We start from the raw sequence: 26,422 nt of genomic DNA, 5'->3' as shown, positions 1-26,422 counted from the left end.
AGCCCCAAGGTGGTGCTTATGGTGGTGGCTGCCAAGAAGCTTGTGAGCCGAGTGCAGGTTGCGCCCAAATCTCACTTTGACGAAACCGTGCTCTCCGTGGTGTACACCTCAGAGCCCATCGAGGTCTCCAGGCTGGAGGAGACTTTCAGCAAGCTGAGGGAGTCGGCCAAGAAAGAGATGCTGGAGGTGATGCAGATGGGGGTGGAAGATCTTTTCCAGGAGCACCAACAGACCTGGTCAGACCTGTTCATTTCAGGTAAGGAAAGTGATGCTCAACTTCCAAAGGGCAGCTGAAAGCTTAGAGACCTTGCTGTAAGGTCTCCAGAGGCTCCACTCTTCCTGACGGGTTTCTCTTGGGGACCAGAAGGTGTGCTGTGGGATAATAAAACAGCGTTCCTGGTTTGGAACCCAGTGAACTTTACAAAAGTGGAGTATTCCTTACTGCATAAAAGAAATTATAGAAGAACATTTCTAATCAAAAGTCTGGATGTGCTGGCTTTCATGTCTTCAGGAACTTTACTGATTTGCCCAGCATGTCAGCTCTAAGTTGGAAATAGAGTTGACCTCTAGTGGCAGTATAAAGGACAGATTTGTTCATGGAAGTTAAGGACACTTTTTCTTAAAATAAGATTTTCATGGCCTTGCATAAAAGAGTAGCTGCCCAAGTAATGTAGAACTTGCTATTTTATAGCCAGTAAAAAGATAGATGTTCCTTTGACAGATCATTCTTGCGGAGACATGGTGACAGCTCCATAAGGCATCTGTGTATCAAACTAGCTTTGCTTTTAGTGGGAGCTTGGTGTTCAGACTCCAAGTAGCAGAGAGAGTGTCTAAGAAAATACAAGGAAACATTTCACTTCAGTGTTTCATAGGCAAAGGTTTCTTAGATGTTATAAAGAACGCCTGTGTATTGAATGACGACATGCACATTTGATCTTCTTTTTCTCCTAGTTAACGTCCTATTCATGTGTGATCCTCTGACTCTTGGTTGTTTTCTTTTATTACAGGGGTTGAAATGAGAAAGATCACAGATTCGCATACACCATCCAGTGAGACTGTAAACATGACCCTCTACTATGTGCTGTCAAGCATGCCGGCTCCTCTGCTGGATCCACTCATTAGTGGTGAGGACAGAGAAAAAATGGAAGCCAGCTTGAACTATGCTGACCACTGCTTCAGTGGCCACGCGACCATGCACGCAGAGAACCTGTGGCCAGCAAAGCTGACCAGTGTTGCCCAGATCTTGCAACTCTCAGACCTGTGGAAGCTAACTCTCCAGAAACGGGGATGCAAGGGTCTTGTGGCAGCTGGAGTCCACGGACTTATGCAGGGAATGGTGCTTAGTTTTGGGGGTCTGCAGTTCACAGAAAACCATCTTCAGTTTCAGGCTGACCCTGATGTACTTCATAACAGCTATTCCTTACGTGGGATCCATTACAATAAGGACTTGATTAATCTAGCTGTTCTGCTGGATGCTGAAGGAAAGCCCTTCTTGCATGTGTCTGTGAAATTCCAAGACAAGCCAGTTAGACTATATGCGTGTGAGGCAGGCTGTATGAATGAGCCTGTGGAGCTGACCTCAGAGGCTCGAGGTCATACGTTCCCCGTCATGGTGACTCAACCCATCACGCCACTGCTTTATATATCGACAGATTTGATCCACTTGCAGGACCTGAGACACACACTCCATCTAAAAGCTATTCTGGCTCATGAGGAACACATGGCCAAGCAATACCCAGGCTTACCCTTCCTGTTCTGGTTCAGTGTGGCCTCCTTAATCACGTTGTTTCACTTGTTTCTGTTCAAACTCATCTACAACGAATATTGCGGGCCAGGAGCCAAGCCGCTCTTCAGGAGTAAGGTATAAGGCTGCTGCTTTTGGCTGCTGTCCACTGAGTGTTGTCAACCTGATTTTCTGTCAGCTGTGCCTAGGGAGGTTCTGTCTTGGACTGTGAGGGTTTTCGGTCTCTCTTGCAACAAGTGATCTGTGACCTCTTCTTGCAAGAAGTAGGATTAGGGCAGGGCTTGGAGCGGTAGCTCACAAGCATTAGAAACGATAAATCCATCGTCTGTCCTTCTTAAACATTTGTAAGGCTGCAGATGAAAGCAGACACAGCTTTTCTGTCCTTTTTCCACACATTGCTGTAGGACGTTCCTTGTTTTTAAGCCAACAGTTGCAGCTGTGTCACGAGGTGATGTTTCTTGTTATGCAGTACCGGAATGCTTGTGAGAGAGCTGCTACACTTTACTACTGTGTGGGAGACGTGCACACTCGTCTGCCTGGTTTGAATGTGTGATGTGTCATACAAGAACACACAAATGCAAGCTAGTGTTCTTAGCTCAAAGTGCTGACTTGTTGGGACTACTGGTAAATGTTCATAGATTGATAGACACTGTGCAGTCCTCCATCAAACCGCATTTACCACCATCATTTTGGGAAAGTGCTGAGTTAGTGTTTCTCCCCTTCAGACAAAATACATAGCTGTGTTAAGAAAAGTACTGAGTGCTTTTTACTGTGAGTTGGAGGTTCTGACTTCAGGTTCTACTGCATCTCACTTTGGTGTAAAGGAAATTCTTGGTTTGAGTTGCCTTAGAAAACCTAGTTGCTAGTAAAAACTTAGCACAGAATAGAGGATAGATGGTGATTTCTATTCTTACTACTGGTACTTTCTGGTTGTGTGTTGATACAGAGTGGAAATGAAAGACGAGACTGGATTTGCTGTGATGAGCTAGCCATATGGTTCAGAGGCATCCCTCCTTAGGGTTGAACAGAGTTAAAAGTAGCTTGTGTTTAAAAAAAAAAAAAAAAAAAGGAAATAAAAAAGGACATAGTTAAATAGAGCTGTCAGAGGAAAAGTTCTCGCTTTAGATTGCCCTGTTTTTCCAAATTATACAAGCAAATTCAATTTTGGATAGGTAAGGCTGGACAGAAGGTACTGGACTAAACTTGACAGTACATAAGGGGTGTTTAAAGCCAGTTGGCAATTTCCCTCTCAGCTCACTGGCTTTGTAATGTTGAGCGCTGGAGATTAGGCCTGATCCCAAGCACGTCTGAATACCTGTCATTGGTTGAAAGAATGAGAGTGGAAGGTGCTTGTGGCTAGACAACCTGACCTAGGAAGAGGTAGAATAGATATGTATATTAAAGACAGCTGCAGTTATAAGCCTATGATCATGATCAAAACCTTAGTGCAAAAGGAGGAAGCAGTCAGGAAGTAATTTCAATTATTGTGTATACAGCTGCACCCTGACATGCATCCTGAAATGTGTCCTTGAAATTGTAAAATTACATCCTTTTTTCACTGCTGTCTATCTGGTTGCCTTTGTCATCTACAAGACTTGCCTTCTGCCTTTTACAGAATGACTTGTTAACCGTTACTACAGGTAACTGTCCCTGACACTAGTCTCTGAAATGCCGAGAAGCTTCACAGCTGCACACCAGGGCTGACGTAACACCTCTTCCTTCTTGACGCTGCAAAAAGCCTTGCAGTGTACAGCAAACAAGTCTGTTGCCTCGTCTTAATTGGACCTACTTAAAATGAAGATGATGCAGAACTTGATTCCAGAAACAGGGATGAAGTGGAAGCCAGCTGAAGCTCAAAATCTCTGTAGGAGTAAGCAAGATTAATGGTGTTGAAATAACACCCTGTTTCATTAATTGAATGGGGACATCCCAGTGTCCAAGTGAACTTAGTCCTGCTTTCAGCCTCCATTTGCACAAGACATCTGACAATTTTGCAGCTGAGAACAAGGACCTTCTGAAAGCAACAATCCTTTTGTGCCTTGTTAAGAGAGGAATCTGAGACTTGGAAGGTGTGGTTATTCAAGAGTTTATCCCAGAAGCTTCTGTAACAGGTGTTTCTTTTTCCTTGTAAGCTGTTCAGTCCCTAAGAGTAATCCATTTGTTGAAAATACTTGAAGATATACCAAGACCTTTGATATTTTGATTTGTTTTTTAATTTTACAGGAAAATAAAGAATGATGGTTCCCTTCAGAGAGTTAAGTTAATAGAAAACTTTAGTGTAACCTCTTTTCTGGTATACATTTTTTAATTTATTGCTTGGGGGGAGGGGGAGGATATTAATAATTTTGTCTCCACTTCAGTAACAAGTCAGTCAATTGAACTGTAGATATCTAAGTGCTGGTAACAGGTTTTTCAGCCTTTATGATTGTAGAGTGCAAAACCAATTTAATGAAATTGTTTTCTGGATTTACACTTAGAAATGCTGATCTGCAGGTTTCCTATTCTAAGCATATTAAGACTTTGTGCATTGATTTGTTTTGGCTATGGGGGGAGACATCCCACTTTCTAGAGATTTAAAGGTTGTTTGGTTTTAAAATACCAAAGCTGTTGTTTCTAAATAAATATCTTTCAGTCTAATCTGATCACCAAAGTGTGGTTGTTTTTTCTTTTTTTTTTGTCTGTGTTCTCTCATCCCCTTGCTCCCCACCCAGTTAAAAAAAGCAGAGCCTTATGTTACATCTGTGGCCAGTATTGACTACAAAAGTGCTTGGATGAAAAGGAAATACAGCGTGGAAAATAATACATAAATGGGTCTAAGCTGGGAACAGAGAATTTGGAAGGCACAATAAGAGACTGAAACACACAGGCTGGTGCTAATCTCTATTTCCCTGGCTCTGTGTAACCTTGTTCTATCTTGAGGCATGCAGGCCAAGCTTTAGGTTTAAGAACACACAGGAATGAACCCAGGGAACAACCAAGTAGCAGATTTAATGGCCATACAGTAAGTAATGAATTTGGCACATTTGGTGCTCCCAATGAAAAGCTAGGGCAGGATTTAACTTTTAATTTTTACATAGGTTACTGTCTAGTTTCAGATGAAAAACCTCCCTCAGAAAAGTTGATTTCACTGTCTGTTACTTATCTGCAGACCATTCCACTAATTGGTCTAGCATAGTTACTACCCTAGAATAGACTAAAGATAGTGAGGCAATGGAGTGCATTATAAATTGTACACTAAGTACATTGTGTATTGAAAGAGATATTAGCTATTACGCTTTAACAGAACATACCAGAAGTTCCTTCTTTCTTACTGAAGTTCCATGAACTGCTTAGTTTCTGTGAAACATCTGGCATGAAGATGGTAAGAGCTTTTAGGGAGCTGTTTCCAAGCCACCGTGGTATCAGCTGGAGGCTGAGCCTTTTGATGTTCACTTGTAGAACTGCCAACAGCATGATGCCCACCGAGTCCAAGAAAGATACTTCAGCCTATTTAGACTAGACCTGGAAAAGATGGATAAGCAATCGTTACACAAAGCAGCAGTAGAATAAAATAAAAAAAGCTTTGAGAGTTTTTACATTAAAAGCATGAAGATTCTTATGAGCCTTCCCTCCATATAATAAAAGAACTGTTTCAGGATACCTTTACAAAAAAGAAAAGGAAAAAAAAGGGTTTCTCTATTTACAGTGTGCAAGATAGCAGAAGGTTATTTGCAAAATGATTGCAGAAATGCTTAAAAAACTAAACAAAATTCCATGTTTACAAGCACACCCATAAAACAGGAAAGTTGAAAGAGTAACTGAGCATCCAAAATTTATACTTAATTTTTAGTTGGTATTCAATGAAAATGATAGTGGCATGGAAGCTAAACTGAAAAGCATAGTATGTTGTTCAGCTTGTAAATGCAAACATTAAGAAGAGAGCCAACTAATTCAGGAAAAAAATTTTTAGAATCTCAATTCTGCACTCAGTTAATCCTGATTCACGCTTTTGTCAGATAATAAAGACAAGATGCCAGAACAGAGTTTGGTTGATTCCATTTGAAATTCAGAATGCAGCTTTCCCAAGTGCTATTGTTTGGGTAGGATAATACATTCTTGAGAAGCAGCAAAACAGCAAAGCATTATATATTTCTGCCTTCCACATGTGTGCTCCAGGCATCTTTCATCCAAATTAGTACCTACTGCGGCATGGAAACTATGAAAATCAGGGATTTTGTTGCTTGTTAATACTGACATTAAACAATAGATTTATTTCAGCTTTTCTGAAATCTCTAGTTTGGTCTGTACGTACAATGCAACTCTGGTTACAAAACTGGCATTATGATATTTGTTTCCATTCTAATAAGTTTGCTCCCTATGCGTGACCTGGCTTATGGGACAGAGATGTTTGTTTTTTAAATAACCAGTAACAGTTTTTCAGGTCAAGGGTAGGCAGGTGGAAATGTGACCGAGGATGGAAAATTCCCGTAGCAGAAGGGAAAAAAGGAAGAAAGAGACACAAGGGTAAGTGTTGATATCAAGTCATTGATCTCAAATGTCCAGTAATGAATTAGGACACTTTCTTTTGTGGCAGCAGCTCTGTAGTGGTCTAAATGCCTGCTCTTGCCTGGTTTGTCCTATTGGTGAAAATGGTTTACCCTTTTTCATTAACAAGCTCATACTGCATTATACCACAGGTCAGCATGCTGATTTGGGGTGTAAAAATGCTCATTTGCAATGCTACAGGAACCCTATTCTCTTCCAGGGATGTGCTACTGATCTAACAATTAAAGGCAAATAGGAAAGAAATGAAGTCTGGCTCACCGTGCTACACCAGTGTTTCTCCGACATCGTGGACAGCTGGTTCTTCGTATTGCTTGAAACATCTTCCACTTCAAAGTGATTACAGTTTGTTTTACTGAAGAAGTATGGCATGCTAAAACACATGCAACTTGATCTAGAAAAGAAGATAACAGGTTTTCAGTCAGTACACAGTGCTAGATGCCATTAATCACAAAACAAACCAGAACAAAATAAAATTTCAAGCAATCGTAGAATCATACAATAATTAAGGTTGGAAGAGGGCCTCCAGAGATCGTCTAATCCAACCCCGCTGACACTGTCTGAATATATCAGACACTGTTACTGCTGACATACCATCAAGTGTTAGAATAACTCATTTAACATTTTCCCTCTGAAAATACCTTTGTGATGAACTTTCAAGGCAATGGGAAAGCAAACAGCTGCTACAGATAATACGCAACTTGGAATTTTTTTTAACCAAGGTCCATCTAAACTGGGCTTTTTTTAGGCACTTGTGCATATAAAAAAAAAATAATCCCACAATTACACGTTTTCCATTGGTATCAGAATAGCACTGCATTTTGAGTCACGTGTCCCAGAGATAAATGATAACATATAAAATGGCTTGCAAAGCAGAGCCTGCAGCGCACAGCTAACCGGCATCATGCTTGGAGTCCTCTTTGCTGTGCTGACTCTGGCAGCTGCAGGTACGTACCCAAATTCAGCATTAGTTTTAAAGGAAAAATGAATTAAAATCTAACCACAACTTTCCTTTTTTAGGGAAATTGGACATTCTGCAGCAAAGCAGAAAGAGATGCAGCAAAGCAGAAAGAGATACAGCATAGGAAGTTAATGAAAAACTTCTCTCAAAATAGTAACTAGGTGCTGTGCTATTCTGTTCTTATTACAGGGACTCGATTAGCATTACTGCTCTCAGCCTTTAGCAAATTCAAAGTTATTTTATTTATCTTGAATACACTGAAATACAGTTAATCCACATCGAATTGTTGCATCAGCTAAGAGCTGCATCTCAGCTGACAGAAGAGAATTTGGTTAAGCCAACTTGATTTGATTATCTGTCAGAAAAACGAAACCATTCAAACAAACTTTATGTAACATTGGTCAGTTTTGACTGATGGCTGTATCTTCACTTGTATCACATTAAATCACAGCCTATATTTGTACCTTGCAATGTTCTGTACAAACACAGTCTATATTCAAAAAACAACCCCTCTCTTACAGACATTTTTTTAAACCTCCTACTTCTAAAACACACATCCTATTTTGTATGTCTTCTAGCCTTTGGCTGCGGGGTTCCTGCCTACCCACCCGCTGTGTCTAGAGTTGTAGGAGGGGAAGACGCAAGACCTTACAGCTGGCCCTGGCAGGTTAGTCATTTTGTGCTTTCCCTGGAACAGTTAGGGTTGCGCTACCCCTACACAACATGGCTGAACAAAACCAGGCCTTATTTCATTTGATGCATCTTGCCTGTCATGCCTTAGGTTTTGAATATTACATTCCGATCAATCCCAAAGTTTCCAGTCTTTTTAAGAAAGCTCTGAATGTGCCAACTTTTGCTGGTTATGCAGGCTTTCATGTTCTTTTAGTAGTCTTGGGCACCATCCCATATTTAAGCAAGACAACTGAAGTTCAGTGGAGCATACAATGCCTACTGGAGCATGGTTGTACATGGAGTTCAAAAATACATTTGTGAAGCAAATGAAGTGCTCTATTTGGGTCAGGCTTAGTGAGAGCTTTGGAAGAAACAACATTTAAAAAAAAAAAATCAAGCTTTTGGATGATAGGGAAGGAGGGAAACCTTTTCTGTGGTCATGAGTTGGAAACTTCTCGCTTAAAAGCCTCCCACCATCTTCCAGCAGCAAGTTGTGTTCTGGGTGCAGGAAGAAAGTGCAACAATAAAAAAGAAAGTGCAACAATAAAAAATCAGTAAGCAAAAATCTGAGACTTAATTGACACGTTGATCCTAAGCCTCCCTTCAATACAGTTCAAATGGCAAATGGTATCACACCTGCGGAGGAACCCTCATTGCAACCAATGGGTGATGACAGCTGCACACTGCATCAGGTAAATAATGGAGTTAAAGCCTGTACCCAGGAAGCAGTGCATGACCAGAGATAGATGAAGCAAAACCATATTAATGCCAGTTCTCCCTTTCCCAAGTAAGAGCTCCAAGTTTCACATCATATCTTTTGATTATAACTAATAGGTCAGAAGAAGAATGACACCTTTTCATTTTCTTAAAATAAAAGTAGAGGGGGAAAAAACCCTCATACAATTACCTGAATTACATACTTTTCATTTTCTGTAAATAACTACAAACATGTTTTCAAGTTGCTATCAAAATTCAGCTGTGCTACCTGTTCCTATAATATATGTGGCAATGAGATCCACAGATTAACTAATCAATCCACTCCCTGAAGAAATAATCACAAATGCTTTGAACATACCAGTCATTTTCAATAAGCTCTTCCTAGTATGGGGCAGTATAACAAAGAAATGCTCAGGTACAGCTATGCCCTTTCATCATCAAAACTGTTTCCACAAAGACAACCCTATTTTGGTTTGGTAGCATATGTCCTTGAATATGTGCTTACAGTTCTTGGTTATTGTAACACTAAGTTGTAGAAAATGTTATAATATGAAATAAGAAGGATTGGCTACATGTTATTATTATAAATCCACTATATCTATCGCACAGCTGTTTATCAGTGAAGCTGTTTATTGCTGTCAAAAAAGCAGTCCAAATTGTTTACTTCATTGAAGAATACGAGCTGAGTCCTGCAAAGATTGCAGGCATCTTGAATTTGTTAATGAAGTCTTAAGCAGGAGTTGACAGGATGGCTTGGAGATGAAATGATTATTAAGCCTAGCACACAATGCTTTGTCCTGAGCAAATCAGTCAGACGTTGGTTCAGCTCCAGACAAATCAGGCGTGTGATGTGAGATTACAGTCTTACAGGTATTCTTACTGAATATCTCAGGTGGCAAAGATGCAGATGCCTAAGCAGCAAGTCAGCAGCTGCATAACTGAGTGTTATCCTTTTCTTGCCCAGTTCTTCTATGAATTACCAAGTATTTCTTGGAAAATACAACCTAGCAGCTGTGGAAGAAGGATCAATTGCACTTCCTCCAGAAAAAATCATTGTCCATGAGAACTGGGATCCACAGGATGTTGCAAATGGGTAAGTTGGTGGCAAGTATTTTTTTAGTTATTAGATGCAGGGCAAAAATCAAACTGCCTGAATCCCACCCACCCTGAGTTGTGGCAGCTAAATGCATAAATGTTTAGACCCTCCTGTTACAGTTTACAGTGGTACTTCTAAATGTTTGTTCATAGATGAGAGTTGAGTCTCCAGTTTGTACCGCTCCCCCTCAAAAGAAGATAAAGATCTTTCAATACTAATTGCTTATTGATTAATTGTGTTTTCAGATGCCATTTTGCATGTTCATGCTTGGGTGGGAAGCTGTTCTATGCAATGATTTCTTTCATATAGCGAAAAGGAATGAATTAATTTATACAACACCCTTTGAAGCCCCCCTATGAGCGGCATAAACACAGAATATTATTGATCAATGGTATTGATATCTTTGTTGCTGAAGGACGCCTATGTTCTGCTGCAAGCTAAGGGCATTAGCAAAGAAATCCCCTCAGTTTCCAGGTCCTTGGAGTTAGTCCTAACACATGCTTGGTTTTGGTGAAAAGAACCTATAAAAGGCAATTTCCAGAAAGCTGCCAGAAGGAAAGTGGACAGTTCTGCAGGGAATAGTCCTCCAGTCCATGGATTTCCCCATTGCTTTGAAGGTGGAGGAATCTTTACTGCTTATGTACCGGCCTCCTTGCTCCTTTGCATCTCTTTTGAATAGGCCAAGTGCTGTATAACTGCTAAGTATTCATGCTACTGCGTCTTAATCTATTTGCAAACCTCTTCACCCCTTCCCTTTCTCTTCCCCATTCTCAAATGTGTGCATATGACCACAGGTACGACATTGCTTTGATCAAACTCACTGAACACGTCACCTTAAGTAACCACATTAGGCTGGCCTGCCTCCCCCCTGCACAAAGCATCCTATCATCCGACACTGCTATGTGACAGGATGGGGAAGACTGCAGAGTAAGTACTTGGGCATTTGCAAAATTGTGGAACAAGATCTTTCGGTACTGCCTTCTCCTTTGAGATTGATTGGAAAAATGGCTGTTAATGGTGCTCAAGATCCCCTCAACCTCAGTGTAGTGAGGTAGTTCATCAGGCCCCACTTCACTCGCACAGTATTATTTTTCCCTGCCTTTTAAGTTTATTTTGCTTGTAATGGGGCTAATAATGCACTAGAGGGCCCTGTACTAAGCTTTTGGAAGCTATTGCAACACAAATGTTAACAGTGCGGACTGATGAATTTGCTAATCCTAACATACCCCGCTGAATAACTGAAAAGACACATAAGGGAATAGATGTAAAGCGAAGAAAATCTCAGAGACTTCAGCAGAAGTGTCAGCTTGGCTCAAGAGGCAATTGCTAGAATGATAAGTAAATTGCAAACTCCTGAACAAAGAACAGCCTTTTATTTCTCTAACAATGAGACATTTTTAAATGGAATGCAAATTATTAGTAAGTTAAGGCCTTTTTTTAAATACATATAAAAGAATGGAGCTAAGAAATGGATTGTACAGCTTCTCCTTTAATACAGCCCCTATGGAGTTTCTTACCTGGAGGGATAGTACCCAGATCCTGGGAGAAACTTAACAATGCAGTTTTGTTCTTTCTTCAGTGCCAGCTGGCACCATGACTCCTTTGTTTCTATTCCCTCCCAGCAAATGGAGCTCTTCCAGATGACCTGCAGCAAGGCCTTTTGCTGGTGGTGGATTACGCAACTTGTTCCAAGCCTAGCTGGTGGGGAAGCACAGTGAAACCCACCATGGTTTGTGCTGGTGGGGATGGAGTCACCTCCAGTTGTAATGTGAGTCCAGAGAACACTGCTCTTAGGGCTTGGTTTCAGACACAAACAGGCCTGATGGGAAGGAAAGCTTAAAAAAACCAAGGAGGAGCTATTCACACTACCACTGCCATTAACTGTGTTCCCCCTTCCTCCCAGGGGGACTCTGGTGGCCCACTGAACTGCAAAGGTGCTGATGGCAGGTGGGAAGTGCATGGTATCGTCAGCTTTGGCTCTGCTTTTAGCTGCAACTATTATCACAAGCCTTCTGTCTTCACTCGGGTCTCTGCTTACAATAGCTGGATCCAGCAGGTAAGGTTCTAGGTATTGCTCCTAGAGAATACAGACACTTAGCTATTTCTGAGGTTCTCTCTGATTGAGATTTCTGCCACCTACTCAGGGAGCTGTATCACTTTTGATTCAAATGCTACTTTACATACAAGTAACCTCTGTAGACAAGCCCTTATCAGTGTAAAAGCAATCTCTGCAGCAAAAATGAAGTATCCTCCTCTTAAATAGTTATCCAAATCATTTTCACTTTTAAATAAGTCTTGATGTTTAGGAATGCATTCTCTCTTCACACTAGAGCTATATAAAATACACAAAGTCATTAAAATTTTACTGATATGACTTCAGAAGTGATTACTTGAATTTGTATTCATCAATAACACTGATTGTTGCAATTGCATCCTAGAAGGCAGTGCATGCTGCTCAAGTCTGGAACATCAATTATTTTTTAATTTAATATAAACTTTAATCCAAAAAGTGTCTGAGAAACAAAAATCTTATTTCAGTTATTTAAATCCTGCATCTTGGATGCATCATATACTATTCACAAACTCCTGGGTCTCATGAGCTGATTTTTCACTTGTTTTACATTTTTGTAGGTTATAGAAACCAACTAAGCCAAAGAGAACTGGATGATAGATGCCAAGAAGGAAAACAGTTTGAATAAAGTCGTAATCATGACACCTTTGATCACAAAGAGCCTGGAAACCATGCTTTTAACAACACGAGTATTATACCTAACCATACTGCAATAAACACTATTTTTTGCAACATGAAAAAAAAACATGTGTCCTTCTCACTTCTTCCTGCGTATTGTCAGGACCAGAGCCCGTATTTAGTGATAATGCTGGAGACCTTTTATAGCCTTTCCCCTGCCTTGGGCTGGAGCTTGCTAGCCTCACCTGGGGGAAGATGTGAGTCTGCTGAGAAGAGGCTGGGCAGTAGGAAGAGTTAGAGAGCCACAGAACAACTCCGGGGGGCAGGGGGTGAGAAAGCGAGGCACTGGCAGGGCTGAAGGCAGCAGGCAGGCAGCTGTCGGGACCCCTGCGTCTGCGAGCGGGACTCACCAGAGCAAGCAGTGGCAATGCCCAGCGGGAAGGCAGCACGGGCGCAAGCAGGTCCACGCAGGTGAGTCTGGGAGCGCTGCAAAGTGCTTTTACAGAGAGGTTTTTAACATCTTGGGACTTAGCAAGGGGAAGGGTAAAATCCTGCAGTGAGTGCCGGCAGGACTCTGCAGAGCTACCTCCTTCACGTCGCCGTCGCTCGTTTTTAAGTCATTCAGATGCCAGGTGAAGACCTCTGAACTGTCACTGTCGGCTGGCACACAGACACAAATGGGGATTTTTTGCAAAGCACAAGCAGAATCACCACCTTTTAGCCTGGTACTACATTAAAGCCCCTATTTATATTTCTTTCATTGTAATAAAAGGCAGGCAGTATAAAATCAAGGTGGATTTTTGTTGTGTTTTTCTTCTCCCTCCTGCCGCATGTATGGGCGGATTCAAAAGTAAAATGATTGATTAAAAACCGAGGACAAGTGACTCAAAGGTAAACAGTAGATAGAGTAAGGAAAAGATTGTAAGTTTGTTGTGAGAACAGAAATGCATCTGGGTTCAGAGATAAATTTTTCCAGGTTTGCGGTTCCGTTCAGTCAGACATTTTGCAGTTGTTACCTTTGAATTGAAAATAAATAAATAAATAAATTATTAAACATAAATTGTATTAAATAAATAAGAGAAAACATGGCTGTTTTTCATCTTTGGGGACTGTACTTTTCTTCCTTTTCTTCTACTTTACAACCATTGACCACCATTCTGCTGCAAAGAAACCAGCAGGAACTTGTTTTGCCTAGTATCAGCCTCTGCTGAGAAACAGCAGGCTTTACTGGGTTTTTATTTATCTTATTAAAAATGTACTTTCACCTATCCGAAAGAGTAGGGGATCTGAGGAGGGCTTTTTTCAATCACCTCTACTATGTTCCGGAAAAAAAAACAAACCCAAAAGAAAGGACTGAGCTGAATAGACTGATCAGCAATGCAGTCCCCTGGTTTGTTCTTTATCAGCAGAAATAAGGGTTGCCCAGTTATTCAGGAGTCACCAGCTTCAGCATAACATCCTGAGTTGTTTTCATGAGTACCATTAATGTAAAATTGTGAATGATTGGTTAATAGTTCTGAAAATGAAAGTCGTTAGAGGTTACTTTTCTGTATGGAGCATGGATTTCAATTACGTGCAGCATGAAAGAGAAGGACAGAAAAGGTAATCGTGAAGCTCAAACAGTAAAAATTGGATATGTATATACTTCTGTAAAAACTGAAACAAAACAAATTTGATTCATTTTCCTTTTGAAATATTTAGACAATATTGTGGAAACGTCTGAGCTCATTTGAACATATCAACACAAATTACCAATCATCTGGAAATTCCTATTAAGAACAAATTCTAAAAGTTTGATTAAAACAATTCAACAGTTCCAGTTGTGATCACTGAAATAAGTAAGCCATCTTTTCATGGGCTTCTTTAAGATTTGAACAGAAGTACCACAGAGAATAAAACCTACAGCAAATGATTTTCTCAGTCTTAATACTCTCAGAAAAACTGTACGATTTCATTCATATGTGTTTGCAGCTCTGAGCGTGTCATGGAAACAGTCTTTTTACTACACCTTTTAAAATAAAATGTCGGGTGGAACAAAATATAATAAAATATGTCTTTCAATAACATTCAGCTAATGCATGATCCCTGTACTCTGTTTCAGAATGCATGTGTATTGTTAAATATCACTGCTAGCTCCAGTTATGTTTTCAGGAGCTGCAAGAAACACCCCTTTCTTCTCCCTTCCCTTTTTTCAGATGTTCTCCCCCATCCAATGCTGGTGGTAGAAAAACAATTCAAAGGATTTTGGCAGCATGCATGGTCTCCCTCTGCAGCCTCCTTGGGGCCATTTCTTTTGATTTGAGCAACAGCTTGGAAATATGGAGAAACACAGGAAAAGCCCTTCAGGAACTTGCCTCCTGTGAAAACCTTTGGGCTGTTCGCTTCATCTATCTCCTGCAGGAAGAAAGGCACAGCTGGCTGTTTCCAGCAGCAGACAAGAGGAAGAGATCATTTGATGCTCAGCTATTGGGGAATTTAAACTCCCTCTGTAAGGCAAGTGAAGCAGAACTGTATTGTGAGAATTGCCGATGCAAGAAGGAGAAAATCTCCATTTGTAGATTTTACATCATTGATGTGAGACAAAAATTAAATAGCACAGGGAATACTGAAGCCAGCCAGGTGCTATCCAGAGTGATCTCTGAACTGCTGGAGCATTTTAGTAGTCCCCACAAAGACCTCAAAGCTGTGAGATACAATCCTGACTGGGCTGACATAGTAGCTTTTAAACTCATCCTTCAAATAAGAGAAGCCATGCTTAAAGCTCATTTAATGCCAGCATCTACAAGCTTTCAAACAACACTGCATCAATTTTTTGCCATTCTGAACTATGCTATCTTCTCATCAGAGAGTGCACGTAAGTGCTGGATGGATAATGTCAATCTATCACTTCATTTCACCCACTATGAAGGAATCTCTTTTTTCATCCCATTCCTGCGCTCAGATGAATTTGTGTCCATTGAAGCCTTGGTAAAGGGACTGCATTATGTACAGAGCTGCCTACTGCAGAAGGGACAGGAGAAGCTCATCAAGAAATCTAAAGAAATCCTGTCCACAATGAGCCTTAAGATTGGTCTGTTAGTGATAGCCTGCCTCATTTACCCCATAATGCTGATGTCCTTCAAGCAGATGACAGATTGGATACAAAATTATGCCAGGAACCTCAAGGAAAAGACAGAGGACTTGAAAAGGGAGAGACGGCTAGCTGAGGACCTCTTACACCAGATGTTGCCAAAATCTGTGGCCAAACAGCTACGGAAATGCCAAAAAGTTGAGGCAGAAAACTATGATCAGGTTAGCAAATAGAAAGGATGCTGTCACCAAGGATAGAAAAGTATTCACCTAAAAAAGCACCTACCTTGCCACCATTTTGAGGAACCTGGTTTTGCACCCATAGTTGAGTGTGAATGGAAATCCAAATATTCACGATGGGTTTTGGAAAGAGCTGTGCAATGTGCCATGAAGCACTTAGGCTGATGAGGAAGGAAGAAGAGCTGAAATTTCCAGAAGCGTAGCTTTAGATGTCAAAGATCCTATATTGGCAAGTTGTCTTCTTTGGGTTTAAGAGCCTACTCGTGAGAACCAGCCAGCATCATTAGATCATGAGTACATAAGAGCAAGAACCGAGTTTCCTCCTTGTAAAATGGGAAGAATCACAAAAAAACAATGTAGGACAAATCCTGTCTGTACTTGTCACTATGATTCCATAAACATAACTGAAAAGAGAACATGGGACTTAGAGAAGCATGAGAGGGACGGATGATCTCGTAGCCTCAAGTGCGTAACTGTAACGAAGCCTGTCGACATAAAAACAAGGGCAGAGTTTGGCCAGGCACCCATTTATTTGCAGCACCTCTGCATGCTGCTGTCAATGCTGAGTTGAGCAGCTGTGCTGCATAGCCCACAGCCAAAATCCTCATCTAAAGTAATTGCAATTCTATTCACTCTTTTTCCCCTCTGTTACTTTCAGCTGTGAAACACAATAATAAATGTTTGCATTTCATTTGTAGGTGTCATTATCAAAACAGCAACCTGTAACTGCACAATTAATTATAATTCACAATAGTCATGACATCAAAAGTAGCTGAACCAAGGCATGGAGTGAAAAGGCGGCTCTTCTGGATTAATTGGTATTATCAAGGATGAATAAAAGAACAATTTTAGTTTAAACACTGACAAAGTTCAGGCAGCACAGAGGAGAAACACTTAATTCTTTGCCAACAGCTATAATACACATTTCCCTTCCTCAATTCAGTTATTATGTTTTCTGTTGTTCTTTCTTTTATAAATCTGATTTTTTTTAAAAGTGAATTTCTCTGTAAATTACTTGATCATAACAAAGATAAATATCATATGAAGAGAAACAAAACCCAGTTAATATTTCCTAATTCAACAAGAGCAGAGACAGCAGTTGAGTTTTTATTTTGCAGTTTGTGTAGACACCTAGTTTTGATCTCTACCACAGTTTAAATCACTTTAAAAGAAAAATCAGGCCCTAATTCTCTAAGAAGTCTGTTGATCACTGCTTGCAAGATTCAAAGCATTTGACTTTCAGTCTCCCATCTAACACAAGGTATTCAGAGAAGCGCAGATGATAAACTTTGGAGATAAACTAATTTTATCTGTCAAAGTAATAGAGAACAATTCAGAGCCAGAGCTTGTTAATTTAGGGTTGTATCTATTCAGTTCTGCCACACTGGTTCTACATGCAGCCTGTGCCTTAGGCTGTTCTGCTCAGAATTTCACAAATCCCCGAACTCTTCAAAGGCTCTGCCACTGTTGCCTGGAGACCTTAGCTTCACACTTTCCTTCTCCCTGTGACAGGTGACTATCTTTTTCTCGGACATCGTGGGGTTCACAAGCATTGCTGCCTCCTGTACTCCCTTGCAAGTTGTTGAGATGCTCAACAATCTGTACGTCTGCTTTGACAGCAGGATTGAGTCTTACGATGTTTACAAGGTGAGTACAAACTGGCCGGCAAGGAATCTGGAAGTCGCTTACTTACTTTGTTCCTTAGTGAATATCAAATACACCAGGCCAGCTGGCCAAAGGCCATGAAATCCAAGACCTGCCACTGCACAGGGACTACACCACGGCTTGGCAAGTGGTGGACAGCTGAGATGTATTTTATTCTGATCTCCTTTTGAAAGAAAAGCATGGTGCCTGCCAGCTAGTGATATGTGCCCCTTCCCATCAGGTGGAAACCATTGGTGATGCCTACATGGTAGTGAGCGGCTTGCCAGAGAGGAATGGCACCAAACATGCTGACGAGATTGCCAAAATGTCTCTGGATCTGGTGGCAGCAGTGCGTCAGGTTGTGATCCCTCATACGCCAACGGGCAAACTGCAGCTGCGGGCTGGGATACACACAGGTACATGGGCTGAGGTGGAGGCGTGAGGAAAAGAGAATAGGACCCAGTCTAATTGTGTGAGGAGAAAAGAATTTGGCATTTCTGAGCCATTGACTCTCCGCAGGACCCCGGGATGAGTATTTCTCCTGGTTCCAGTAGTAACAGCGGGGTGAAATGACTTTTGCTTGCATCAGTGTGGAAAGGGCTGTGCAACAATTTAGTGCAAGCAAAGTGCATCTTCCCCTGATGCACCAATTAGCTACAGCTAATCAAATTGTGACTTCTCTCCTTAAGTAAATACTGTGCAGCCAGGCCCTAGGTGCACTGAGTATTCCCAATTCCCATTGCCCTCTGAGGATCCGGAGTCACTGGCAAAGGTGTCTGCATTTGGCATCTCCCTGCACTTTTTCCATTTGTTTCTTATTGGGTTCTCTCCGCCTTGTATTTTCTCAGGACCCTGTGTAGCTGGAGTTGTGGGATACAAAATGCCTCGGTATTGCCTTTTTGGGGACACTGTAAACACAGCCTCCCGCATGGAGTCCACCAGCTTGCGTAAGTGACTCGGGCCCAATCTGTGCGTTCCTTACACACCAGTCAGGCTCACACCTGCACTCTACGTCTCTTAGGTACTGCAGTGAAAGGAAAACCCCTAACACCCCCTCACATTGGGCATGGCCAAGTGTGAAATAAAGTTTGTATAGGAGAAGGAGCATTCTCTGCGGCACATCCCAGGCTAGAGAACTAATTACCATAGATGTAAAGAACCAGCACATGCATGACCTGAAGTCCCCGCTATCCCAGTACATACACTAGTTATCAAATAAGCAAGAGAAACTCTCGCATATTCACGTGGTCAGTTAGAGTCACATCCCTTATGCCATTTCTGGAAAGCGATTGGAAATAAGAGGAGAAAGAGGGTGACAAAAGCCAAATAGCACAAGGTAAGCAGAGTTTGATTTTAAGGACTTGAACACAAAGGCATTAGGTAGAAGCACCATGACTACATAGAAGACGGCAGTGCATGTTTTCTTGGTCCAGCCTTTTATGCTGCCTTTGCTACCACCACCACCTATTTTTACTGTACAATGCCGTTGTGCAGACACCCAGTGCAGCACTGCAGAGTCAGGTCAGTGGGTCAGTTAACCTGCTGAACTGCTGCTATGTTTTAGCCGATACCTGTGTACAGTGTCGCAGAGTCCTCAACCAATGTTTAAGGCATCTTCCCCTTCTTTGTGCTTCTTCCTCAACCTGACATTTTCCAAAGAGGAGGTGGAAATACTGGGCTGATAAATGCAGGAGGGCTGGTGTGTGATCTCTGGGAATAGGGGAATCATTCATTTCTAATGCTCTGTTCTGAATCCTAGCGCAGAAGATCCATATCAGTTCTGCTACATATGATGCCCTTCTCACAGATGATGCATATGAAATTGAACTGAGAGGAGAAATTGAAGTCAAGGTAACAGCTTTTCTGTAACTTTGCAACAGTAAAGGAGTTTAATGAGATAGGAAGGAGATATGATAGATTTGGCCATTGATCTTCTGTGAATTGCAAGTCCATTTTTAACTGTGGCCCCAAGGTTCTTTTGCTAATTCAGTTGGAAGTGGCTATACATTACTCCTCCTAATCGACACAAAAGTGTTACTGCATGCTTTGAAATACACCTGCTATGTCTGCACCTGCATGGAACCACATGAATATGGGTAAAAGTGTTAGGACTCAGTTACAAAGACACACAAGTATAACGCTGATTTTAAACCCTTAGCAATACTGCCAGTGACCAGGAAGGCCTTTTTCTGAACTGAAAGACTTATTAGCACCCAAGCTGCATATAAATTACAATTCTTTCCCAAAACATCAGCCACTTTATGAGAGAATGAGAGATAATAAATGCATTACAGGTAGTAGCCCTGGCCATAGTGATTCTCTGCTCTGCTTCATATCCCATGAAAATAGCTGTTTTCTGCTTTCTCCTTTTTCTTGTCCCAGGGCAAAGGGAAAATGAAAACCTACTGGCTTCTTGGTAACAAGAACTACAGTGTCCAAAATGACAGCCTGGTGTGTCACTGGAATCCAGCAACCTCCAAGAAAAAGCAGATGGAAAGTAGCCAGGGATCTGTCCAACAAGTAAGGAGGTGAACATTTAGCAGGGTGAGACTTCCTAGATAATGAGCCATTCACTAAGGGCCAAGAGATGTAGAACTTGCATCTTTGGCCTGCAAGTAGAGGGCTCTGCTGTGTACAGATACAAGCTCTAATGTGTGTTCCTCTCTGTCAATAGTGTAGTGCAGGCGCTGCGGGAGCAGCACTGGCTGAGCAGAGCCCTGCAATGCCCTGGGATGAGCTGAGCCCTGACAGTCACACTCAAGGGAATTCCAGACCAGCCTGGACCCCTGAGAGTGCCACCCATGGCACGAGCCAGAAGCAGAGGAATGGCTTTCATCAAAGCTCCCACCAGAGCCTCCAGGAGAACCTCACTTCATTGGGCTCACCTGCTTTGGGGGAAGGTGACAAAGGTGCCAGTTTAGAACACAGGGCACAGCTTGGAGACCATGTTATTAAAGCAATGCAGAAAAATGAGTTTCTCCCGGGTTTTGTAGATGAGATGTGACAGGACAAGACGTGACTGGGACTGCCCCAGGCACACACATTTCTTCTAAATAACATTCTTTTTGTTCTTAGCCATAATTCACATTTTTAACTAGTATGTTTACTTGGGAAGCTAAAACACCAACAGAAATTTAGAAAGATGTCTCTAAACAAGGAGAAGCTATGAAAGTGCAGGTGGAGTTCCATCAGGAGCATGAATGGTAGATAAAAGATGTACAGCAATGTGACTCCTTTCACTCCAGTAAAGCTATTGTAGGTTTATATTTGTAGGTGACACAGAATCTAACCATCAAAGTCCAGACATAGTGAGGACACTCTCAGAACCTGAGTCAGCTTATTTCAAGCTAGCCTGTACATCTCTCCTGCAAACTACCACTTGCAAGGCATGTATAGCTGTAGATAGTAGGAGAGGGAGTAGTGAGACCCTGTTGGAGAAGAGGACAGGTAAATAACTCTTTTTGATCATTGTTTCAGAGATACAAAATGAAGTGGGAACAATACTAAATTACTTCTATTAAGTCTCTGCAGCACTTTGTCTTTCCAGCTCCTCTCCACTACAAAGGAATCTCCTCTCCATATGTGTATTTTTTCCCTTATCTAATCACCAGGGGAGTAGATGGTGAGACAGAGATGCAGTCTAGCTGTATGGAAGACATTAGAAGGAGAAGCTATTTCTCCCATCAAATTGTAATTTGCTTTTCTTTCCTTATTGGAGGAAAAGACGCCTCTGCAGTGATGAGCAGAGCATAGTAAATTCCTCTTCTACATATGACTTAGAGAAATCAAAGCAAACTGAATTACTTCCTGACATTGACAATTAGTAACTCTACACAGAGTTCAATTCATTTGTAAGTGGGCTGCACATATTATTAACCCTATCCTGCTAGCCACCTTCTTTGAGCAATTCCAGAGGGAGGGAGCCATTCTGATGGGAACAGAAGCACAAGTGTGGGAGAGAGGGGTTGGCCTGTCTCCTCTTCCAATTAACAGGTTCATGTGGAGCATTACTGCTGCATAAGAGAAAGATCTTAGCAGATTAAGGTTCTTTTTAAGGGAGACAAGGCAGTGCTTAATGGTTGCAAAAGGCAACAAAAATAAAAGTATGTATTTAAGAGGAAGTCAAGCTTGGAAAGCCGCAATGGTCTTTGTTTCTAATTTTTTTTTTCCTAAAATAAAAGTAGCTGTATGAACTTCAAAGGAAGCTGGTCAGGGTATCTCTTTGTCATTCACTTGGCTAATAAGAACAACTGAAAAACGTCATATAAGTTGTCTCCTTACACAATGAAAGCCAAGAGCTGCTCCTTTCAGTCAGCTCAGAGAAAGTCACTGTAGGAGTGTCTGTGTGCCTATATGTAAAGCAAACTTAGCCTGAGGTGATGAGGTCAACTTGCTCTCAAGGGCTGGGAATCTCTGAAGGTCAGCTAAAGAACTATTTGGACTTGCAGATAAGTAAGCCAAAATTGGAGGCTGAAATATTCACAATAAATGCATGTTTCTACATGAAAAGGAATGAACCACAGAACTAACTCTATCACTAGTGTCTTATGAATCAAGATCAGGTGTTGTTCTAAAAATATATTCACCAGTTCAAGCAAGAATTATTTCAAGAAAATTCAATGGTTCTACTCATGCAGGGTTTTGCTTCAATCATCACAATGGTCGCTCCTGTCTCACAACTTACAAAAACCTAACAAGATATTTTGCCCATCTCAAGCACAACTTCCCTTCCCACCTTCCCAGATCTCAGAACTTTTCTACATGGAATATTTACATGGGTGCAAATAGAATTTCATTTCTGCTAAAAGATATCTGCATGTGGTTAAGATTTTCCCATTAAGGTAGCTGGTAAGTTGCTCTGATACTTTCATACCGAAGAAAACAAATGTAAATCATATTACAGCAAACTGTATCACAGAAAGCCACGAGGAATACAAATCAAACACTTCAAAAAGATAACTCTTTTTAAAGTCAGCCTCTTGAATCCAAGGGGATAGTGGTGTGTTGTTTTTTTTAAATGCTTGACGATGGTATTACTGGAGATGTGTGGAAGCTGCACAGGCATGCTCACACAGCATTAAACAAACACAAAATCACATGTACTCAAAAACACATATATAAATCTAGGCTGATGCCCAGTGCGGATACTGAAAGGCTGGAATCCTTTCATCTGGTTCCTGTCAGTACTCAGCAAATGGGATCAAATGTGGAAAAAAAACAGGAAAGGGAGGACAGAGATAAATGGTGTTGAAGAGCCATGACTTTCAAGACAGTGAAGGCAAATGTCTCAGGTGCACATATCCCCTCACAAGCAGGCATGAAAGGAGCACCACCGGGGAGAGGGAGAGGGACAGCTGGGTACCGCAGGGCAGTTCAGAGCCACAGGAGCCCCACGCTGTCTCTAATTGTTATGAAAATCCTGGGTCAAGATCAGAGGCAAATTATTTGCATGGAAAATTGAGCCTGTTCTCATCTTCATCTCTTCAGAGGCTTCAGTGTGGATTTTTAATTTAGAAAATAGTAGAAAATGGCCCTGTGTGCTTGATGATAGACGGCAATTAGTGTTTATTAACGAGACATGCTTTGGTTCAACTCTGAACAATCCCTCTCCAGAGAGGAAGGAGGAAGTGATGAGCTGCTTTCTATGCATGTGGCTGATGCTTTGATATGGTGGCTTGGTTTCCAAAGATTTTTGGGTTGTCTATGCCTAACATACAACAAGGCTTGGAGTGGATGAAGGCTGAGGCTGTACAGGTTGGCTGGCCTAACTCTGAGACTGACTTTTGGTAAGATGAAACATTTTCCGGACTGAAAACCTGGGTCTGGATCAGACTAACATAAAGTCTCAAGTTTACTCTATAATGGGGTAGTGGATTTCAACCTAGGCAAAGGCACAGAGATATACCTTCAACTAGACAAATCCTGTAGGGATAAAACCAGTTTCCATTTTTGAGTTTGACATACGAAATCAGTTTCTCTATAGCCTTCCCTGAGTACCACTCAAAGGTAACACCTCATTTCCATAAATATCATAAAACAATCAAACAGGATTATTTTAGCCATTCTGCACCAGTCATACTGCTGAGTTACATGGGATGCAGAGCCTGGAAAATAAGCTGTCCCGGTCCTCTCAGCAAATCTAGAAACAAGAATCTCTGCTTCCCCCTTCAGCCAGCCTGTTTACATTTGAATTCTCACAAGGCCAGGGCAGGGCGGTACAATAATCAGCATTTTCCGAGACTGAACGCCAGGTGTCATTACAGGCCTGCCTGATAAATTGTGCATTCACAGTCCTTTAAGCATCCTTTTCCGCTGCTGAGAGAAGACTGGACTCTAGTCCGACACACACTTTGGCACAAGCAGTGAAAGGAGAAGAAGGGAATGTCATTGAGTTGCCACAGCATTTTCCTTTTGAGATCGAGAAGGCCAGAGAAGCTAGAAGGGCAAAACAAGTCTTTTAAGACAAGGCGTTACATGGCAGCATGCCCTTGAAACCAGAGAGCAGGTAAAAAGGGAGGCAAGATTAATAAGATGAAATAGAAAAGAGCACATATCCTGGAGTATTTGTCAGCTTCTAGCTGGTCCTGATTCCCAAACCCACTCTGGCAATGACTGTTCCTCACTCTCACGTATTCCAGGACAGTTGGGATGATCTCTATGGCCCAGATGCAGAAATGGAAGCCAAAAAAATCAAGGCTGAGCACTTGACTCTGCTAACAATCTGTTCAATGACCTCCAGTAAATTGCCTAACCTGTGGGCTCTGCATTGCTTTTCAGGGTATTAAGAAGTTTGTTATTAAAGATGTGTCAAAATGAGAGGGTGGTGGGAAGCTGGAAACAAAAATAGTTCATTGAAATTAATCAGTTTGACAAAGTTCTTGCCAGTGACATTTCAAAGATCCTGGATGATACTGCTAGAGAAAGAGAGCAAAAGCTATCCCAGACTGTGTGGTAGTTGGGGTAATTCAGGTGCTCACCCAGAATGGAGAAGTCCTGTCCCCCAAGTCCCTTCTGTCCTTCCATTAATGTGCTGGCATACTCCAGCTCCTGCTGGGATGCTCAGCGTGTGAAGCCCTACTGCCACTTTTGTTCCCATCCATCATCGCCCAGCTAGAGCCAGGTGCTTGGCCTTTAGAGTATTCGGTAACACCAGCCACTTTGCACTCACCTTATGTGAGCCAACAGTATTTTTGGGCCTCAGCTGAATGATGGCAAGCCGGGAAGCTCCCCTGGCTAATAGCCTCACACCCTGCAGAGGTTAGGCCATATACCCAATGACCCTGGTAAACCCCAGGGTAACAACCTCGGGGACTATTGTTCTTTGTCCTATGTGCCTGCTTTCAGTACTGCTCAGAAAAGGCCCCACGGACAAGTCAGCCCGGGACCCAGTTGGATCCCCAGGGGCTTTTTGCCTTTTCCTATTTATCCTTCAGGACATGGTGCATTGGAGACTGCAGGGAGTCCATTAGCTGATCAACTGACCTGCAGATACAAGGAGCTGCTTAATTAGCAGGTCTAAAGAACATAAGGGGGGCGTGTGTCATTCCCAACAGAGTGACATAAAGACAACAGCTGCCTGAAAACATTTCTTCCTTACCTATTTAGAGAGTTCTTTAAAGATGTGGCTTTTTACTCCCTGCTAATTAAAAACAGCAGTTCAGGCTTGCATTGATCCTTCAGTACAACAGCTCACATATTCAAGCTCATGGAAAAAGCAAAAGGCAGGAGTATAAAAGCCCAGTGATTTTGTGGAGTCTGTGCTCCTTTAATTCTTCTAGACGTGCTTTTTACTTATTCTCAAAGCAGGTCACTGCTGCACATGCCCTTCAAGGATAGCACAGACAGATACGAACTGACTTTGCTATGGGATCAGAACCACAGTTTATTGACTCCTAGGCCAGTGCTCATCTAGTTAGGCCCCAAAAAGAAAGGGTGGTGATTAGAGCACTTGTCCTAGGCAAACCACAGAGGACACTGAGTAAGTCCATTCACTATACTTCTAAATGTCGTATCTGGCTGCAACCAGTCCAGAAAACAAGTTCTTTCTATTGCAAAGTCCTTGAAATACAGAACAACTCATCCAGATTGGACAAGATCCATACACCTCTGTGATGTGCCATCACCTGAGTTCCTGCCTCTTTGGAACATTCCTGTCCTCGCTCAGCTCAGTATGGGTCTAACAGTGACAGCAGTTTCCCTGCTGCACTGCTCAGTATTTCTTACTGCCCAAATTTAGGCTGACAGAGGCCTTAGCTGTGGACCCTAAGGACTAGGGATTTTGTTTTTAAACTCTCAAGAACATGCACAAGGCAGGAGAGAGTCAGAGTCTATTTCAGGAAGGTGTTTGTGGCAGTCAGGCTAAAATTAGACCATTTGTTCCTAAAAAGACCGTGTAGAACGACAAGGATTTGGCAAGAGGCTCTTCAGTTCGGAATGTGACACAGGAAGCGCCTACACGGCTGTTGGCAGTGATGTCACCTGGCTGCCCAACGGTGCCGCGCTGCGGGGTCCTGGGAAGCTCCGAGAGCGAGCACTGGAACTTGTTCAAGCCACTCTGTATCTGCAGGCGGCTGAATGCAGAGCAGGGCGCGAGGCAGAAGTGTCGACAGGCTCCACTGCTTAACGCTCCCAGATAAGGGAATCTGTAGCCATGACAGAGAACTGTTATTCTTGCACTATTCGTGATGGGCTCTTCAGCAAAGTATCAGTCCCCTCTTCCTGTCATGCCCCTCTCCTCTTGCTGCTCCAGGAATTCCTGCCTTCTGAACTTTCTGCCTTCCACACATGGCTCACCAACACTTGTGCTTAGCAGCCTCAGGCTGGCAGAATCGTTAGGGAACAAATCAGTGGGCACTGGGCCTAGAAGCTCAGCCTGGAGGGACGGGACATTTTGTTGTCTCAATGAAGGTACTTGCTTTGAAGCTAAGTTAAGGGGTACCAAATCAAGCGCTCAGACCTGTGTAAGTAGGGATCTGTTTTGAGGTTTAAAGTACAGTAGTATCATGATTAGGGATGTGCAAAAAATAGCTCTGGAAAGCCACACAGTGT

At 42.0% G+C, this 26,422-nt stretch overlaps 2 protein-coding genes across 2 annotated transcripts; both read left to right on the top strand.

The window, feature by feature from the left end:
• Nucleotides 1-3: 3 nt before the first annotated feature.
• Nucleotides 4-1,867, top strand: KIAA2013 (KIAA2013 ortholog; the record flags this gene model as incomplete). Its single annotated transcript, XM_009573232.1, has 2 exons — nucleotides 4-256; nucleotides 1,008-1,867. Coding segments are annotated over 2 exons (1,113 nt in total), but the record flags the coding sequence as incomplete, so codon positions are not given.
• A 5,323-nt stretch (nucleotides 1,868-7,190) lies between these two features.
• On the top strand, nucleotides 7,191-25,997 carry LOC104072269. The gene is made up of 15 exons (XM_009573231.1): nucleotides 7,191-7,233; nucleotides 7,826-7,914; nucleotides 8,532-8,611; nucleotides 9,601-9,729; nucleotides 10,527-10,570; nucleotides 11,355-11,500; nucleotides 11,636-11,788; nucleotides 14,822-15,712; nucleotides 17,243-17,377; nucleotides 17,616-17,790; nucleotides 18,223-18,321; nucleotides 19,134-19,225; nucleotides 19,757-19,894; nucleotides 24,013-24,112; nucleotides 25,762-25,997. Exons 1-15 carry the CDS (start codon nucleotides 7,191-7,193, stop codon nucleotides 25,995-25,997), a joined length of 2,550 nt encoding a protein of 849 aa, XP_009571526.1.
• Nucleotides 25,998-26,422: the final 425 nt, after the last annotated feature.

This window comes from Fulmarus glacialis, unplaced genomic scaffold (assembly GCF_000690835.1).
Source record: "Fulmarus glacialis isolate BGI_N327 unplaced genomic scaffold, ASM69083v1 scaffold47502, whole genome shotgun sequence".
Classification (NCBI taxonomy): Eukaryota; Metazoa; Chordata; class Aves; order Procellariiformes; family Procellariidae; genus Fulmarus; species Fulmarus glacialis.
Note: the sequence above shows the minus strand (reverse complement) of the source record. Positions and strands in the feature narration are given on the sequence as shown.